The sequence below is a fragment of the Cydia pomonella genome, chromosome 18, assembly GCF_033807575.1.
Source record: "Cydia pomonella isolate Wapato2018A chromosome 18, ilCydPomo1, whole genome shotgun sequence".
NCBI classification, from domain to species: domain Eukaryota; kingdom Metazoa; phylum Arthropoda; class Insecta; order Lepidoptera; family Tortricidae; genus Cydia; species Cydia pomonella.
The window spans coordinates 8,976,904-8,997,491 of record NC_084720.1 but is presented as its reverse complement, the minus strand read 5'-3'; the positions used below and the strand labels follow the sequence as shown (position 1 = coordinate 8,997,491).

At 42.2% G+C, this 20,588-nt stretch overlaps 1 protein-coding gene across 1 annotated transcript in view; it reads right to left on the bottom strand.

The window, feature by feature from the left end:
• LOC133527609 (GPI ethanolamine phosphate transferase 2) overlaps window positions 1–20,588 on the bottom strand; it is a 24,690-nt gene extending 4,102 nt beyond the window's left edge. Inside the window, exons 1-12 of the mRNA XM_061864691.1 lie at window positions 19,806–20,588; window positions 19,267–19,453; window positions 18,147–18,212; window positions 11,373–11,582; window positions 10,455–10,658; window positions 9,470–9,603; window positions 8,242–8,444; window positions 6,180–6,370; window positions 4,932–5,518; window positions 4,528–4,640; window positions 3,658–4,283; window positions 558–730 (exon numbers count right to left, since the gene is read on the bottom strand). Of these exons, the coding sequence (XP_061720675.1) occupies window positions 558–730; window positions 3,658–4,283; window positions 4,528–4,640; window positions 4,932–5,518; window positions 6,180–6,370; window positions 8,242–8,444; window positions 9,470–9,603; window positions 10,455–10,658; window positions 11,373–11,582; window positions 18,147–18,212; window positions 19,267–19,453; window positions 19,806–19,963 (2,852 nt within the window). The 5' untranslated portion in view covers window positions 19,964–20,588. The remainder of the gene's footprint in view (window positions 1–557; window positions 731–3,657; window positions 4,284–4,527; window positions 4,641–4,931; window positions 5,519–6,179; window positions 6,371–8,241; window positions 8,445–9,469; window positions 9,604–10,454; window positions 10,659–11,372; window positions 11,583–18,146; window positions 18,213–19,266; window positions 19,454–19,805) is intronic.

The window sequence follows — 20,588 nt, the reverse complement described above, 5'->3', positions numbered from 1 at the left end:
CTCACTGCGTCCAGGCGGGCGCGGCGGCCGCCAGCCGGCAGTAGAGCGCGGCGCCGGCGAGCGCGGGCCCGGCGTACGCGTGCACGCCCATGCGCAGCGCCACGCGCGCGGCGCAGTACGCTCCGGCCTGTAAGTGGACTCACTGCGTCCAGGCGGGCGCGGCGGCCGCCAGCCGGCAGTAGAGCGCGGCGCCGGCGAGCGCGGGCCCGGCGTACGCGTGCACGCCCATGCGCAGCGCCACGCGCGCGGCGCAGTACGCTCCGGCCTGTAAGTGGACTCACTGCGTCCAGGCGGGCGCGGCGGCCGCCAGCCGGCAGTAGAGCGCGGCGCCGGCGAGCGCGGGCCCGGCGTACGCGTGCACGCCCATGCGCAGCGCCACGCGCGCGGCGCAGTACGCTCCGGCCTGTAAGTGGACTCACTGCGTCCAGGCGGGCGCGGCGGCCGCCAGCCGGCAGTAGAGCGCGGCGCCGGCGAGCGCGGGCCCGGCGTACGCGTGCACGCCCATGCGCAGCGCCACGCGCGCGGCGCAGTACGCTCCGGCCTGTAAGTGGACTCACTGCGTCCAGGCGGGCGCGGCGGCCGCCAGCCGGCAGTAGAGCGCGGCGCCGGCGAGCGCGGGCCCGGCGTACGCGTGCACGCCCATGCGCAGCGCCACGCGCACGGCGCAGTACGAGCGCAGCCCCACGTAGCCGGACCCCAGGTCGACGGACGCCAGGCTGTTGGAGTTGCCCTGTAACAGGTATCATTTATACACGATTTTAGAGGTATATATTATCAAAGACAATTCTAAATAGAAGTGGATTGTCAAAGAAAATTTTATAGCGTCAGGAAATTTACTGCCATCTTTCGACACATGGTTAAAACTTTTTGAACGCCATTTGACTTTGATCCTGAGTGGCGCCATCTAATAGATCAGAGGAGGTATAGCGACATCGTTTCGAGCGATGGCGCCATAACCTTTAGGTTGTGTCCGGTAAGATGGCGCCAGTTTTTGATATTTAACACATATCAATGAAAGAAGGAATGAAGATGGAAGGATCAAAGTCAAATGGCGTTCTAAAAGGTTTAATAACAAAGTTAATTCAAAAATTCCCATAAAAACACTATCTGTTAGAGAAGCCCAGAAAAAAACATCAGCCTGGCTGAGCTCCCTTTCATATGGGGATATAGAGGATCTTTTGAGAGTACTCAAGTAAACATACCCACTCATAAGCGCACGCACACACACACACACACACGCACACGCACACACGCACACGCGCACGCGCACGCGCACGCACACGCGCACGCGCACGCACACGCACACGCACACACACACACACACACACACTCGAATATACCAGACACACAGCAACATCAAAAACGGACGCAACACTTGTAACCACCTCTATTTAGACTAAGTTTATTGTAGATAGTTTTAAGTCCTACCTTCTCTTGTTTTAATTTCATTTGACTAATTTCATTAAATTTATCGTGTCTTATTGGCTTTCGCAAAAAATCATAAAAATCATATCATTGGAAATTCATGTCTGAAACGGTTACCTACGAGACGCCTAGTGTAGGAGCCAGTGAAACCTACTGAAAATTCTTAAATGTACATATACTGCTTCTTAATCATGTGTCGACAGAGGGCAGTAAATTTACGTGGTTACAAAGTTTTCTTTGACAATACACCTCTATTTCAAATTCTCTTTGATATTTTGAACTTTCGTGGGTCGCTATATTGGGCATGGGCATCCGCCAACTGTCAAATAAGCAATATGTCCCATACCCACTAGGGCGGCGCCAGTCATACACGAAGCGAATACCAGGTATACACTGCAGTATCTGATAATCTATTTAGGTACGTTAAGTTAGTACTTTTTTATAATATATTACAATACAATACAAATCCTCTTTATTGCACAACCTCTGAAAAAATGTACATGGAAACACATATACTACATGAATATAGAGGTAAGCAACAGGCGGCCTTATCGCTACAGCGCGATCTCTTCCTGACAACCTTTAGGTAGTGGAGAAATGAAACTTAAATTAACTAATTAGGAGGTGCAAAAAAACTAAATAGCAAACTAAATTAAAACTAAAATACCCTTAAAATTTAAGTCTACACCGGCAAGACAATACATATACATACATACTACTTACATAATTATATTCCTACATATATACATATATACAATACTATATAATTCTTGCCAAAAGTGATAACCAGTAACGCGGACAGAAACACTAAGGAAGGGACAGCTATAGTCTTTAAGATGGGATTTGAAAACAGCAAGGGATTGAGCGCGTCTTAGTTCGACAGGAAGAGTTCCATAACCGAACAGCCCGAAAAGTGAATGAGCAATTATAAAATTTTGTGGAGGAAGGAGGGACAGAAAGAAGCAAATTTTGTGAGGATCTAGTGGAATTTAAATAACTAAAGCGTTCTTTTAGGTTTTATTATTATTATTTTATTTTTATTTTTTTAGGTAACGGGGAGTGGTGGGATTAAAGAGTATACTATAAAGAAGACAAAGAATATGAAAATTACGACGATAACGGATTGGGAGCCACTTGAGTTGCACGCGAAAATGAGAAACGTGGTTAAAATTACGCAATCCAAATATAAACCGGATGCAGAGATTTTGTATTCGCTCAAGCTTATTCAGTTGCTCTTCTGTGAGATCAAGATAGATGTCGGCATAATCGAGGATCGGAAGAAGAAGGGATTGAGCAAGCGCAATTTTGGTGGCGATCGGCAAGAGATTACGTAGTCGCCTAAGAGAAGCAACAGCAGCAAACACCTTCCTACTAACCTCACCCACCTGAGGCACCCAAGATAAGGACCGGTCCATAATAACACCAAGATTTTTCACATGGTGTGAAAATGGAATCTGGATACCATCAAAGTATATGGGGGGAAGATTCGCAAAACCTACTCTAGGAATTGGATCGAAAAATAGAATAGGTGCTCTAGGAATTAGTTTGCTACTGCCAATGATGATGACTTGGGTCTTCGAAGGATTCACTTTCAGATCATGATTTGTGCTCCATTTCAGAATGCGTAACAAGTTATCCAAGTACATCCAAAAGTTTTGGTTCTAAAATCATAACCCTTTCTAGTGGCTCCGCTATAGAATATGGATGCTTAAAAAAAGTTAATACAGCTTTATCGCGTTTTTTGGAAGGGCTTCCACGGAAGACCAGCGTCAAGGTATTCAAAAGGTACCTAAGGTACCTAAAGAAACCTCTTCAGTGACGTTTTAACCGGTTTTTGTGACGTTATTGTTAAAATTATGCTGTTCAAGTGTCTTGAAAAAAAAACCGGACAAGTGCGAGTCGGACTCGCCCACCGAGGGTTCCGTACTTTTTAGTATTTGTTGTTATAGCGGCAACAGAAATACATCATCTGTGAAAATTTCAACTGTCTAGCTATCACGGTTCATGAGATACAGCCTGGTGACAGACGGACGGACAGCGGAGTCTTAGTAATAGGGTCCCGTTTTACCCTTTGGGTACGGAACCCTAAAAAACATTCTATTCTATTCTAAATAGATCTAATTCAATTGAATAAAATGTAATGTACGTACATTTATACTATTAAACAGTAAAGAACGGTAAGTACATTATATTTTTTATTGTTTTCATATAAACAAAAGGCATAATAAATACCTGGTAAAAGAAGAAAAGGCAGCCAATCCAAACGTGAACCAGCGTTTGACTCAAAATATCCACAACCTCCGTATTCCTCCCCGACCTCGAATCCAGCAACTTATGGTCTATACATTCCGACGTCAATACACAAGTTATATACACACTCGGCACCATTATCACATTATGCGGCCTCATTAGCAGAGCGATTATCAACATTAAGTCGTTCAACATAAGGTGCGACATCGAACGAGCGAGATTCAGCTTAACATCTTCCAAGTTCCAAGGTTCTTCTATCATAGGTTCGTAGAAATAGTCCTCTGTTTTCGCTTTCGACTTATTGTAGTCGAATCGATTGCTGCTTACAGTGTTACGGGTAGCTGGATTGACGCCGCAATTTTTGAATACGCCGACGTAAGTTAAGAATTCGAATATGAATTGGGCGATTAATATAACCCAGAAAACATTGACTATATGGACAGTGTCCCATGACTTTATGTCTTCGAACGGCGAGTCAAGAGAGTCGGTGGCGATGCGGTAGCAGAATATGCATAAGGCGGCGGCTGTTGTGAAGATTGTGTGGAGGTGACCGAGGTTGTTGGTGTAGCGGAGGTTGTAGAGGCATATTCCTAAAGTTGCGACCGTTCCTAGAAGGAATATATATTCCAGTAAATTGTTTTTTTATTTATTTACAATAAATTTTGAATATTTATCAGTCAAGCTCTTTGAGTCTCATTTCAACATATATCCATAAAGAATGAAATTACTTTAGACTTGTTTTAGAAATATGTCTTGATGTCGCTAATCCACGAAAACCATCAAAAATTGATCATTGATTTGATTTATTTTGTTGATTGGTCTTAGTCTGTGACTTTTAAGTAAAAAATTTACCAATGACTAGATGTGCTTGGAGATAGAAAGCGTTTTCGGGTGCCTTTAACCAGTCTGCGGTGTCCGGCAGGAACAGCCAGCGGTCTCCTGTCTGGTTCATTGTCCTTAAATACCTGTAAAAATAACGGAGCTTAACAGTATGTTGAGGTGCCCTACAGTGAATCAGTAGTACACAGAGAATAAATGCTTTATTTTAATAATGTTGAACTGTGCTGTCAAATGAGATTTTTTATTATACCACTTTGGTGGGCAACAAGCATACAACCCACCTGATAACGCCTTAAACTCCAGAGACGTTACATGCGCATTACCGACCCATTAATTTGGACCCGGTAATTTTTTTAGATGCCTGCCTAGTATATGAGTAAGTGTATATTGTTATAAATTAAAAGTTTAATATTCACCTGTGTAAAGCAATAAGCAGCACCCATTTCGGCACGATCCCAATCCCGACCGCACTCATCCTCTGCTCCAACTCAGGTTTCTCCTGCACCTCCGTAGCACCACTCAGTTTCCTCGACAAGTATATAACCACTACCGCCACCGTCCGTATCAAAATGAAAAACATCAGCGTATTCCAAAAGAAATACCACGTCATATGCTCCTCTTCTATAAAACTAGTCCCGAAAAACGACCACGAATGGAACAGGGTTCCGATAATTAGTAGGTAGTCTATGGCGTTCAAATCTCGTAATAAAGATAAGTCTTTAATCTTTTCTATGCTCGTTTTGATGATCCAATACGACATAGTGAGCACGCACGAGACTAGCAGAAAAATCGCAAGCCAGATGCCTCGCATTGAGCAGAATTGTGTTTTAGTTTCAGTGATATAGCAGGATAGAACTAGGATGCTGTTGGTGATTGCGAGGACGCTTATGAAGGCGATTATCGAGCCCCATGTGGACGTGGCGTGGAGACGGTGGACGCTGTGCTTGCGAGAGGTTTCTGGTTGGAGGGAGTACAGGGTTATGCAGCCTAGGGATAGGGCGATCTGAAATAATAGAGATCAATGGTAAAAGTTGGAAATGCAGCCTAAAAGTATGATAGATTACGCAATGAATAGGGAATGGTAAATTCCAGATATTTGGATCTCTTTTGGAATTTCACGACGTCAAATTAGATATGTGAAGGTATTTCAAATTTAAATTTTAATATAAGCGCTAGTCTCTTTTCTAAATTAGCGGTTGGAAAGAGATTTCTGTTCGATAAGCATTTTACATACTGGTCATACATAGAACCCGTCAAGGTTTATTTTCTCAAACAAGAAGTATGGAATAGTTTCAATTCATTGTGCTAGTTCAGTGGTGTCACTCACGAATTCGAGCCAATCGTGCAGTTAACTAGTTGCGACCAATAGCGCGCGTGATCCGAACTCATCAACCATCGTGTTGTGGCGCTAGACTGCACGATTCGCTCGAACTCGTGAACGCGACACCGCTGTACTGGCCCCATTCATATTTCCCATAAGACCCGTCCTTACATATATGTCAATTGTATTAATGAACTTCTTGAACTATTAAGCCCTCGAATCGCGGATCCGCGTACGAGAAAACCATTTGAAAAAAAAACCCGGCACACGACGGAAGCAGAAATAAATGCTGCTTGACAATTTTTCTGAACATTATAAACTTATTTACACATTACACACTTACACAATAAAGTAGAACGATGCCCACTCCTATAGCGAACAAGTCGAACCCAACAGTGGCCTCTGTAAGGTACTCGGCCATCTTCTCCAAAGAGTCCTCGTAAAATTCCTTGGCGATCTTGGCTGCGCTCTTTTCCCCTGTGGCGAGGTAGTGCGCGAACTGTTTCTCGGCGCGTTCGAATTGTTTGTAGAATTCTGGAATCAATGAGACACTACTTTTGGTAATTACGCTGTTGAATTTAGAGTAAATTTATTATAGTTCATGTCACCCACGATAACGCGCAGATATGTCAAATCTAACTTAATAACGTGACATTACGAGACACACGTCTTCGTGAATGACACGATCTGTAACTTGTAAATGTTTCTGCGAATAGGTTACTTTTTTTAAGCAATGCTAATAGTTCGAACGAATAAAAAGATATTAAACCGAAATCGGATCCTTTCAGGAGGGACAAGAATTTCACCCTTATTGTGAGCCGAAGGCCCAAAAGTGAGTGTTAACGTTAAGGAGGAGGAAGGCCAAACTACCACCAGTTATAGGAGTCTCATCACAACGCGTTTGGCCAAAATCCTGTCTCCTGGAGGCCCTATACCTGTCTCTGTGGCAGCCTTGCCGGCGCACTGGTCGGCGTTGTGCCGCGCGGTGATGTGCAGCAAGTACAGGCGCTGCAGGATGCCGGCGGGCAGCAGCCCGGGCAGCACCCTGCCCGTGCTGTCTCCTGGAGGGGCATACCCTATACCTGTCTCTGTGGAAGCCTTGCCGGCGCACTGGTCGGCGTTGTGCCGCGCGGTGATGTGCAGCAAGTACAGGCGCTGCAGGATGCCGGCGGGCAGCAGCCCGGGCAGCACCCTGCCCGTGCTGTCTCCTGGAGGGGCATACCCTATACCTGTCTCTGTGGCAGCCTTGCCGGCGCACTGGTCGGCGTTGTGCCGCGCGGTGATGTGCAGCAAGTACAGGCGCTGCAGGATGCCGGCGGGCAGCAGCCCGGGCAGCACCCTGCCCGTGCTGTCTCCTGGAGGGGCATACCCTATACCTGTCTCTGTGGCAGCCTTGCCGGCGCACTGGTCGGCGTTGTGCCGCGCGGTGATGTGCAGCAAGTAGAGGCGCTGCAGGATGCCGGCGGGCAGCAGCCCGGGCAGCACCCTGCCCGTGCTGTCGCCTGGAGGGGCATACCCTATACCTGTCTCTGTGGCAGCCTTGCCGGCGCACTGGTCGGCGTTGTGCCGCGCGGTGATGTGCAGCAAGTAGAGGCGCTGCAGGATGCCGGCGGGCAGCAGCCCGGGCAGCACCCTGCCCGTGCTGTCGCCTGGAGGGGCATACCCTATACCTGTCTCTGTGGCAGCCTTGCCGGCGCACTGGTCGGCGTTGTGCCGCGCGGTGATGTGCAGCAAGTACAGGCGCTGCAGGATGCCGGCGGGCAGCAGCCCGGGCAGCACCCTGCCCGTGCTGTCTCCTGGAGGGGCATACCCTATACCTGTCTCTGTGGCAGCCTTGCCGGCGCACTGGTCGGCGTTGTGCCGCGCGGTGATGTGCAGCAAGTACAGGCGCTGCAGGATGCCGGCGGGCAGCAGCCCGGGCAGCACCCTGCCCGTGCTGTCTCCTGGAGGGGCATACCCTATACCTGTCTCTGTGGCAGCCTTGCCGGCGCACTGGTCGGCGTTGTGCCGCGCGGTGATGTGCAGCAAGTACAGGCGCTGCAGGATGCCGGCGGGCAGCAGCCCGGGCAGCACCCTGCCCGTGCTGTCTCCTGGAGGGGCATACCCTATACCTGTCTCTGTGGCAGCCTTGCCGGCGCACTGGTCGGCGTTGTGCCGCGCGGTGATGTGCAGCAAGTACAGGCGCTGCAGGATGCCGGCGGGCAGCAGCCCGGGCAGCACCCTGCCCGTGCTGTCGCCTGGAGGGGCATACCCTATACCTGTCTCTGTGGCAGCCTTGCCGGCGCACTGGTCGGCGTTGTGCCGCGCGGTGATGTGCAGCAAGTAGAGGCGCTGCAGGATGCCGGCGGGCAGCAGCCCGGGCAGCACCCTGCCCGTGCTGTCGCCTGGAGGGGCATACCCTATACCTGTCTCTGTGGCAGCCTTGCCGGCGCACTGGTCGGCGTTGTGCCGCGCGGTGATGTGCAGCAAGTACAGGCGCTGCAGGATGCCGGCGGGCAGCAGCCCGGGCAGCACCCTGCCCGTGCTGTCGCCTGGAGGGGGCGCGTTGAGCAGCCACGCTATAGTCGGCGCGAGGTCCACTTGGCCGACTGTCGGCCCGTGGCTGTCACTGCAACAATAATTATCAATGTCCTCAAAATCTCAATTAACATAGACATTCCAGCTGGAAATAAATAGAAAATAGCAGTGAACCTGGAAAATAGTAAGTAGTTCTGGAAACAGGACGCAACGCAAGCTATGGGATCCAGGTACTGCACTTAGACCGTAAATTTCGGGCTGTGGTGCGGGTGCGTAGTAATAAGATCTAAGCTCAATCATTAATTAATATTTAAAAAACTGTTACTGACATTTTATAATCTAAAATATGATAGTACAATTATCACTATTCAAGATTTCAATTAATAATTGATCTATATATGTTAAAATACAAAGGTAGTGTAAATTACCCTGCAAACGTGGTAACAATTACTTGTGTATTGGTTACTTGCATGCAATATAATTTATTGAGAAATATATTGATTAATACCCCCCATTAATCATGTTTTACGGTTGACTGGAGTGGCTGAATGACGAATGACGCCACACATTACGATTATTGCATGCATAATGGAGATATTTATATTCGCTGTATGTTACTGTCGTAGCTAGAAATAAATAGCTATTCGACAAGGCCTAAGTATCTGAGCGACGCTGTAAGCTGCGAACAGAATATAGAATCACGTGTTGTAGAAATGTCGCCGTCTTAAGATACGTTATGTATAGAGTATGGCGTCAACTTCAGACCAAGATTTTATATCAACCACGCATTGATTTTTGGACTTATCGGTGCTAGCACAAGTAATAGGTAATCAAATGCATGTTGTATGAAATCTACCAGACCAAGGTCTTATGCAAACCATACATTTACTAGTCGAATGCACCACGGGCGTATGATTTTACTCTGTCAAGCCCATGTGGTTGTGGTACGGGCACTGGTAGGGGTCGGTGCGGGCCGCGACCATCGGCACCAACACCGTGTCCGACCGCGTCGCGCATGCATGCCCGCGGACAATGAGCCCGGCCGGTCCTATCACATACAAACAACACTTCGAATCTTCCTCTCTCTGTCTAACGCTTCTCTTCCTCGATACTCACGGGTGCGGGCACTGGTAGGGGTCGGTGCGGGCCGCGACCAGCGGCACGAGCACCTCGGCGGGCGTGGAGCCGCCGTGTCCGCCCGCGTCGCGCATGCCGTGGTCGCCGCACACGAACAGGGTGCCCGGCCGGTCCTACGCGCCAAACAAACAACATTGATAATTTTCGTACATTGAACTACCGCTAAGGCGAAAAGAGCTATGAAGAAAACAGAAAGCATGAATGGATATTTTCCGAAATATGTAACCGATTACGAGATACTAGTTTAACGTGATAATACTGATTGTCCTTTACCTAGATCAGGGATCACCAATTAGTTTCTTCCTGGGTCCGGTTTTTAAAATAAAATTACCATCGCGGGCCGTTTATACTGAAGTTTAATAAGCGTATTCGTACTCCGCGAACTGCATCTTTCTCTCATACGTTAATTTGCTCGTTGTCGAATTGAAGGCAGCAAAGAAAAAGCGCGGAATATATTTGAATTTAGAGCCCGACCAGAAATGTCATGACAGTTCAGTTTAGTATGAAACATTTAGTTCCAATTAAATTCCGCAATATGTCGCGTGGTCATATATTACTGGTCAGGCTTTACGTACCCAGTAATATAAGTTACTGTTTACTTAAGGTCCGCATAAAATGGGTCGGCGGTCCGGATCCAGGCCGCCGTCCGCCATTCGGTGACCCCTGATCTTGAGAAACTTCGGAAAAAATGCTTGTGGTCTTTTCAAAGCTTTTTTCTATAGATTTTCTAGTTGACTGAGTGATCGTGAAATTCGCAAAGCGCCTGCGTTGGGCAAAAATGCTTTTGTATGTTCGGCTGTCTTCAGGTCGCATTTCTGTAACGACTCTTCTTAGAATTTTTGTGAAGAGGTTAAATACATGAAATTTTTCAGAATATCGAAGCTATGAGGGGTTTGCGAGGTCTACAGCTCACAGAGCTTCTAATTACTAGAGGTCGAAACTAAAATACATGAAGTGGACATACCCATTTCTGCATAGCCTCGAAGATCTTCTTAACAACATCATCCATTTCCTGCAACTTCGGTTTTATCTTGGGGCTCCTAGCGCCCTCTAGGTGTCCAATATGGTCCAAGCCTAGGTAGTGAAGCACTAGGAAATCAAACGTTGGTTTCTTCTTGTCGTCGGGTGTCAGCACTTTGTCTAAGTGCCGGGTGACGTTGTTGTCTACCTGTAAACAGTTGGGCCGCTTAAATTTATTAATTCATTTGTATGTACTCGTATATGTGACATTGCAAACTTTGAATCTCTTTAACTTCTTTTCTTTTTCCTCGCGTTGTCCCGGCATTTTGCCACGGCTCATGGGAGTCTGGGGTCCGCTTGACAACTAATCCCAAGATTTGGCGTAGGCACTAGTTTTTACGAAAGCGACTGCCATCTGACCTTCCAACCCAGAGGGTAAACTAGGCCTGGTTAGTCCGGTTTCCTCACGATGTTTTCCTTCACCGAAAAGCGACTGGTAAATATCAAATGATATTTCGTACATAAATTCCGAAAAACTCATTGGTACGAGCCGGGTTTGAACCCGCGACCTCCGGATTGCAAGTCGCACGCTCTTACCGCTAGGCCACCAGCGCTTTTTGAATCTCTAACTATAGTTGAAATAAAAACTGCGCTACTAAAATTGCGCGCAAAAGTCTTGGAATAAACTCAATTCTCTGAAATTAATTTCAGATTTCTTTAAAACTAGACTAAATAATCGGGTGGCGGGTGGCGGTGTCTCTAGAAAACCACTTAGGATCTTTAACATTTTTCTTGAACACAAACTTCAGTGTAATCCGTAACGTAACGTAAAGTCTGTCATTTCCGTACATAACAGAGCGGCGCCCTCTATCGGCCGCTACGCGTAACACGCTGTCTAATAACATACATCTTCCATACAAACCTCAGTATAGTCCGTAACGTAGAAAGACGTGGTCCCGTCAGATTCGGCCCAGAGTCCAGGGAACAGTCTGAGCCACGTGTCATCTCCGTACATAACGGAGCGGCGCCCTCTCTCGGCCGCCACGCGCAACACGCTGTCGCCGCGGACAGCCGGCGCGCCGAAATTCAACGCCACGTCGGCGAAAGTCGATACGCTGCCTGTCATCATTGCCTGAGGCATGAATGGAAGTTATAATATCGCAAGAGAAATTTGAAGTATATTATTTATTATGATTTCTATCCAAGCAAAAAAAAAACATATAATATAACTAGTAGGAGTTAGAGAGTAAGAGTTAAGGTGGTTCGATTTTCATACAAAAAACAATCGCTATTTATTAATTAATTACACAATATTATTACATAAATAGTTCCGCATCTATCTACTTTCGAATATTCATTTGCGCTAAATTAATAGAAAAACTTTGTTTCATACAGAAATCATGCAATAATCAACGTTATATTTTTATAAATTTTACTCATGTGTGTGTGACAAATGTCGTGTACAAATACATTGCGGCGTTGCCACTCCATGCTTCGGACGGCCATCGGCGCGACGTTGCGATGTTTGACGCGTTTTTAGCTGACTCTGTCGACACTGACACTCAGTGTGACCAGGCGTACAATAATTGTCGTACATGTACGATAATTTGGGTTATTTGGGCCCCAGTATGACGTAATGTTCCAAAGAGCATTATCGTAGACTAAAGTACTATAATTTCAGCCCTTGGATGATGCCACCTTAAAAGTCTAGTAATTTGAAGCAAAATATGACACTTTCTCTCAGAAATAGGCTAAAATTAGTATCTTTTGGGTGTTCGGCTCCTTGGTGTAAGTTAAAATGGTCACAATTTCCTGTATACCGTTTGAGTCTATCCCAAAAATACACAAACATAAACAGATTTTTTGCGCAATTTAGACGAAAATTGTCTTTTTTTTATTATAAATTGGAAATTTAAGCTTATTTTGCTAGACATTTTTAGGGGCTGCCTTTTTGATTGGCGTACGATATTTTTTTCAACGGTACAATAATTCTGACACTCAAGTACGATAATTCTCTTCCGCTCACCTGGCAACACTGCTGAAACTTGACAGGGCCTGGGGGCCTACCGCGAAAACCGAAATTCGCAAATTGCGGGGATCTTTCTCTTTTACTCTCACTAAGACGTAATTAGAGTGACAGAGAAAAATGCCCGAAATTGACGAATTTCGATTTTCCCGGTAGCCGCCCTGGTGCTTGAGGTACTTGATAGAAAACAACGCTGCCGCATGTTCTGAATTGTGATTTTATGTGTTTTTGGATTGAAAATGATAGCAACGTCTAAATCAAGTTACAAAAATCATCGATATTCTGGTCCGCGAAAAACCAGGAAAAGTGTAACTGTAATTGGAGTCTACAAAAATGACCAATTCATAGAAAATCTTCTTCCTCGCGTTGTCCCGGCATTTTGCCACGGCTCATGGGAGCCTGGGGTCCGCTTGACAACTAATCCCAAGATTTGGCGTAGGCACTAGTTTTTACGAAAGCGACTGCCATCTGACCTTCCAACCCAGAGGGTAAACTAGGCCTTGTTAGGATTAGTCCGGTTTCCTCACGATGTTTTCCTCACCGAAAAGCGACCAATTCATAGAAAATATGACCTAGAAACTAGTTCACTTTTATAAAACTCAATTTTGCCCGAGATTGTACTTAGGCGAATACCTAAGGGTATTGATCTTGAATAATTAATAGTTGGCTAATACATATATGACTCCAACATGATATGGACATTTACATCATAACTATTATACCTAGTTGGTTACTAAGTTCTGTTACTCGATTTCTTTCTTTCTTCCTAGCGTTGTCCCAGCATATTGCCACGGCTCAATGGAGCTTGGGGTCCGCTTTGACAACTAATCCCAAGATTTGGCGTAGGCACTAGTTTTTACGAAAGCCACTGCCATCTGACCTTCCAACCCAGAGGGTAAAACTAAGCCTTGTTGGGATTAGTCCAGTTTCCTCACGATGTTTTCCTTCACCGAAAAGCGACTGATAAATATCAAATGATATCTGTTCTGAAGTTCTGATACTCGATTTGCAACCTCTTTATTTCCGTTAAAACAAATGCTACCGAAAATATAAAAAATGACATAATGTGGTGGATTTGTGAGCTATATATAATTATATACCACACATAACGCTTATCTCGTCTTATCTATAATGAATTGGGGCCTAAAATAGAATCGTATTCCAATTTTTTGAAACGCTTGTACTACTTTCTATATTAACTAAAAGTTGCCTTAAAATTCAGCTTTTATACTAAAAACGGCTTTAAATGTGTTAAATTACCAAAATATATTTTGACAGATGCTTTCGCGCCCAAAACGCTCTTTGAAAATTGTGTGACGTCACAGTTTATGGTTTGACACATAACTACATACACACATAGAAGATACGAACTGTCAACTGATATTTGTCATTTGTTGTTAATCGCCTGTCAACAGTGTTAATCCGAGAGTTGTGACGTCATCAGAATCTTCAATGACGTTTCGAGTTTGGTCACGTGACGGGTGCCGAAAGATATTTTAAATTCAATATTTACAAAAATATGGTCATTACAGGTCCCCTAAAAGTAGTTTAACATGTTCTTATAATCCAAAAGAATTTATTGGGATACAATTATGCCCTAAGATTTGTAGATGGAAACAACCCTATTGCGTTGCACAAATGTGGGCACCCGCCAAACATGATTTTGGGTGTGTCATACTCAGGGCTAACACAGATTCATTTCTGTGAAAAAGGTGTGAAAACCGGAAACTGGAAACCGTTCTCGAACCAATAGTGAAGCCCTTAAGCCACACCCTATTTCAAAACCAGCCATGGATCTTTGAACAGGACTCAGCTCCTGCACATAAGGCAAAAACAACTCAAGCCTGGTTTCGAAGGAACAAAATTGACTTTATTGCCCACGAAGACTGGCCGTCCTCCAGCCCGGACCTTAACCCCCTGGATTATGCCATATAGCAGGTTATTGAGGAGAAAGCCTGTGCTAAACCCCACACAAATCTTAACTCCCTCAAGCGGGCCATAGTTAAGACAGTGACGGAATTAGACATGACAATCGTGCGTGCCGCTATTGATGACTGGCCTCGTCGTTTGAGGGCCTGTGTCAAAGCCAGAGGAGGCGATTTTGAATGATATTGTCATATGTAATTCCTGATTTTGTGTACTTCATTTTAATATATACTTTATTAAACTTTCGTTGGTATATTTTATGTAGAGAAAGCTTATTGCAGTAACAGAATTTAATAACCAACTAGGTAGAAAACAATGCAATACATAAACACATAAATTGGATATGATGTGATCCGTTGAATGAAATTGACAATAAATAAAATAAATCAATAATTTTCTATCTCTAGGCATTGTGTGAAACTTCTAGTTGTGTCAAAATATCGGGAAATCAATAATAATATATAAACAAACATGGTAAATATCTCATTTCTTTTTATAATGGTTATAAATAGAAGGCCATGCAATTCTGTAATTCACTGTAATTTAATTAAATGTATCGTAAAAAAATGTTTTAATTCTACTGTAAAATAGTACCTACTTTTTTAAAGGCTGGGCAGTAAGGGATTGCTTTAATTTTAGAACAAAACAGCGTTTTTTTTTGAAAAAAATACCGGAAAATCTGACTTACAAATTTGGACTTTCTTCATCAACAACACAATCTTCTCCACCCTAGCATTAAAAAAAGATATCCTAAAATATCCATTACGTCACATTTTAGTGTGAAAGAAATTTCAATGTAAAACTAAAATTTCAATACAAATTTTCGGGTTTTTTTAGCACGAGGATTGATTATGCTAGTGATTCTGAGTTGGAAGAACCCAAAAATATCATGATGTGTGAGAGTCAGATTTTTAATATTTTTATGGAAAACGCTCATATTTCTCATAAAATAATTTATTAATAATAGGTACTTGATAATACTGATAACAAAAAAAAAATTAATGAGTCTCGAACCCACATCCTCTTGCATGTATTTCCACGTACATACCGCAACGCTATTGAAGCCTACTCACGCTGTGCCAAATTGTCTACTACAAGGATCCCAGTAAGACTGTTTGAATGTGTGAGTGATACTTAGAAATAGAGTCAAGAAACATTCTGTCGACATTAAGAGGTAGTTTTTGTATAATGAAGTGTTCAATGTTTGTTGTAATAGTTCAATATTTATTTAAAGAGTGCGCTAAACATAATTTACAGTATAGAAATACCAAGACTACTCCACAAAAAAATTAAAACTCAAAATTTGCAATTGTGGCGCCATCTAGAGAGGTTTAAGCTTTGGGTAACCTAGTCGAACCACCTTAAGTGTCTGGATGACATTTTTGGAAATCACGAATCTCTCACAACTGTTATGGTGGAAATATATAATACGACTAAATAAGGAATGGAATAATCATCAGGTACGCTTTACCCAAGGACCATGAAGAAAAAACATGTCACGGCCTTCGAATACAAATGCCCCTTGCAAGATTGTTGCACTACAAAAACAGCGTTACGAAATCTTCCTGTCTGTTTTGTAAAATCACGCATATCAACAACTGACGTACGGTTCAGAGTAGAAGAATATTTCATATCTGACTTTTTGCTATTTGAACTAAATGAGTTGTGTACAATTGGATGGACAGGTGCTTTCACAACGCCATCTATTGATATTTGCAGTAGCCCGCCACATCATCTGCCGGGCTACTTTTCCACTTTAAACTCGCTAGGCGCATGGCAATTTTTGCGCTTTTGAATTTGGAACTTTTTTATTTCTATTAAAGTTCAAAACTCGAATATAATTTGCACTCATACAAGTACACCGGAACGAGGCAGGAAATAGACAGTACCATGAACATTCGAGAAATAGAAAGGTTAGGCGCATGCTATTAATTGTAGCACAGTTTTATAAACAATTTTGTCAGTAACGATTGGTAATTAGACGGTGTGCGCATGCGTGAACTGCAACCAATGCAATCATGTCGATTACTGGGCCAAGAGCGCAACTGCAACACTAACACTTCATGCACTTATGCAAGCTGACTGACTAGTTGTGATTATAATGTTTACAGAAAGCTGGTAAATATAACGCTAAAACTGGTGTAACCGGGTCAAAATTCGTTTCGTTGTCTTGTTTTATGTCCCCAAACGTGTCTAAAAAACGTAGTAGAACAGTTCTGTTACAGATGACATTTTGTTTTTATTACTTTTCTCGTGTAAAGTATCTATCTACCGCTAGAAAGACATACAAAAGCACCGATTTTTTTTATTTTCTTTTGATAGATGTCTCGACGTCTTCATATTATCCACATATGTCTCGCTCACACACCGGGGAGGGGGGAGGGGATCTGATCTGCATAAGAGTGATAATATTTGGAGAGATCGTCCACATAACACCTTCATCCTTCCTGGTGCGTTTTAACCCTTTTCCAGGTTGTACCAATATAGAAAGCTTTCCCAACAAATCCAAATATATTCGAAATACGTTACGTTACGTTTATGTGATTAATTTTGAAGACAAAAGTCACATTTCCCGTAAGACCAATCTAATTTGAACCACAAACCGGATTGCTAAGGTTGAAATTACATTAACACGTATGTACCTAGTCGGTGAATCGACTATAGATTATTGTAATGGATCTAGTTGTACTGGTTACCCCGCGCGACGGTACGTCTGCGCGCATTTAGCAATAGTTAGGTTTTAACTTTAGCAACATTGTACCAGACACCAGACCTAGTGTACAATGCTAATAAATACCTACTAACACGGTCTTTGCCAATACTGATTATATACTAACGACTTAAATCCTTGACAAAATCTAGCTACATATTACTGTTAACACAGCAATTTTTAACCAACTACAAAAAAGGAGGTTATGCAGAAGACTTTTACCAATCTCAATACTTTTTTTATAATTCCATTTTGTCATGATGGATTGCTCATACTAATTACACTAATTCTCATTTACATTTTTTCCACATACATAATGTATGAATAATAAAGTCATTCCAAACACTCTCCAGATAATTAAAAATAGGGTCTGTTTCACAATGTCCAAGTAAAGTCCCGAATAAGCTACTGTCTCTGATCTGACGAATAAAGTCATTGTTGACGTTTCACAATCTTGAAATAAGCTTAACTGGTAGATAAATACCTTTACAACTTAAGGCAGTTTTATCCGGCAGTTAATTTATTTGTTAATTAGCTATCCAATACTTGGACATTATGAAACAGGCCCTGAGAGTGTAAACCTAGATGAAAATGTATTATTTAGGGTGCAACAAAATGCTATTTTATTAGCTGCCGTATATACATCGTGTCATTCACGACGACGCGCGCCTGGACTCGTATTGTCATGTTATTAAAGGTTAGATTTGACAAATCTGCGCGTCATCGTGAAAGACACGAACTATAATAAGTATTATAACACAGCATGCAACAAAAATTTTAAACATATTTCAACATGCCTAAGCACACAACCAAAGAAAATACTTTAAGGCATATTATTCTTGCATGATTCATTAATAAAAATATTAAGTTTCATAAATTTTTATTAAAATATTCATAGTGTGTGTGGTTTTAACACCAACAAACTCTGCAATACTGTCCAAAACAGAAAAAAAATATGTTGCCTACATGACCACCTCAAGTGTTTTCTTTGGTAAAAAAAAAAAGTGGTCAAATAATACAAAAGTGACACTTGCGAATATGTCCCGCCAGAAGTTTATTGTGCGCCTCCACTGTGCCCTTTCCTTCTTAAGCTCTGGAGACTGTGCATACACAAAAAATACATGTAATGTACAATGCTACTGGTTATCTGTATCATACTAATGAATAAATTGGAACAGGAGGTTCCGGGGTGTATATTGGAGTTTAGGGTCACATTTCCGTAAAGATGACTATAAATAATATTTAAAGAATTTCAATTTGTAAACCTTACAATGAATTAATCAAAGTAATGAAATTGATCAGCACATAAAGTGTTTTCTTTGGTAATGTATGTGATAAAGATTGACAGTTAAGTACCTATCAAAAAACTTTCACTTTCTAAAATTATGATTATGTTTTTATTTTATTCTCTGTAATATTAAATAACTCATGCTTGTATTATGTAGACTTCCTTACAGACAGATGATATTGTAATTTATTCTATGCCCCATTTGACTACTGTTTGTAACCTAATTTACCCAATGTGTTCAAATAAATTTAATAAATATATATATATATATATATATATATATATATATATATATATATATATATATATATATATACACCATGGGCACATTTAACCTGACAGATTATAGCCATGTATTCCTAAAGTCATAAGGAGGAAAAAATGGTACATATATGACTTTTGTCAAATTCAGCAAAAAAAATATTTTTGTGTGTGTAATTCTGCACACACCATGTTATTACTTTTTACACCTTGGTGAAAAAAGAAACATTGCAACAAATAAGTAAAGCATTTTTTTAATTTATGGATTAGTTTCCTTTAAAACTTTACTGTCTGTCAGTAGGTATGTCTAAACCAAGTCACATAGTGGCAACATTGTAGCCAAAAAGGCATTTTTTAATTGAGTTATTACAGAAATCTCTAAAACAAGACAGATTTCAGAAAACATTGTACAACATTTTAGTCTCTAAATGCGGTTAACGGTAACAGGATGGAAAGAAGAAGAAATGTGATCAAGAATACACCTTTCAAATCGGTCAGGTTATATGGGCCCACGGTGTATATTATTGGCTTACATTATCAAAAAGCTTGATTTATAATAATTATAATCCTCTTCCAAATACACCATCATAGATTTTTTTTACTACCTTGATCCTGGGCATTGTGACTGTAGGAGGTTCAGCTACAGATACATATATACATGCAGATTTGTTCTTCAGAAGCTGTCCAGTGTAAGGCATGTACTCTTCTGTTACGAAGTCATAGCGGAGCCCGTCTATGACCATGAGAACCACTGTATTCTCCCCTGAGTTGTATACTTCTTGCCCATCAATACTAAAATGAAAAAAAATTGTTGAAAGAGCAGTAAGGTATTGTTTATTACTATTAAACTTATTTAATAAAATATTTAGTGGGTAAGTTGTTTCTTTATAAGCACTTGATTCAATTTTAGCTATATAAGATAATGATAACAAAAAATCTATATTTTCTTAAATACAGGTGGTATTTAATGCTAAAATTTTACTGAAATTAATTTTTTTGAGTGTTGAGTAAGTTACTGGTGCAAAGGCACAGCAAAATGTCAGTAGACATCAAAAAGGACAATAAACCATTTTTTGAACTATTCCTCTTTTAGCCTAAAATACTTAAAATTAATTAAAATAATCAGCAAAAAAAGTTTGTTTACCTGACTCCACCAATAAAGTTTGGCAAATTATTCATATGCGCTAAATTTCCCGAATGATATTTAAGCGGGAAGAAACCGAACATAAACAACATGAGGGCCCCCAGGCCCATCACTAGCAGACACAGGCCGGTCCATCGGTGTTGTACCCACGACAGCATGATGACCGATCTCCGTGCCTACCGGTCACAAGCACAACACTAACTACTTCCCGAAACAGTATCAAACATCAGTAGGCCTTCCGTAACTCAATCAAGCATTTACTGCACACTTTCGATACAGCTGCTCATTGAGTCGTGCCGAGCAGAATAACCGATTTGTGTAATCTGTTTATAACCTTAGTTGATAAAAAGAATGTCTTTTGATTAGTTGATGATACGTGGTTTACAAGAACCGATAACTACACTGATGATCGATATGATTGTTGAATGAAAGAAATAAAACGTATTGCGGCTTTTTTAGAGTAATAATAATTGATAAACATTTTCCCCGTTGACAAACATCTTATCTGACAGTGACGTGAGTGACGTTAGTGACATGACAGTGACGTTTCGTGTGCGTTTTGTTTTTGGTTCATCGCATATAATATTCCGAAGGATCATAGATGGTAGGATCACATAGATGTGCTATACGCGTGCGGCCGTGAGGGACAGTACCAAGACAGTACATACGCAATGCGCAAAATTACAAAAAAAAATACAAAAATACAAAATTTCTTTATTAACAAGGTAGAGTTGATTAGAGGCAGGGTTGACAAAAGTAGGTAATTATAAATTGTATATACAC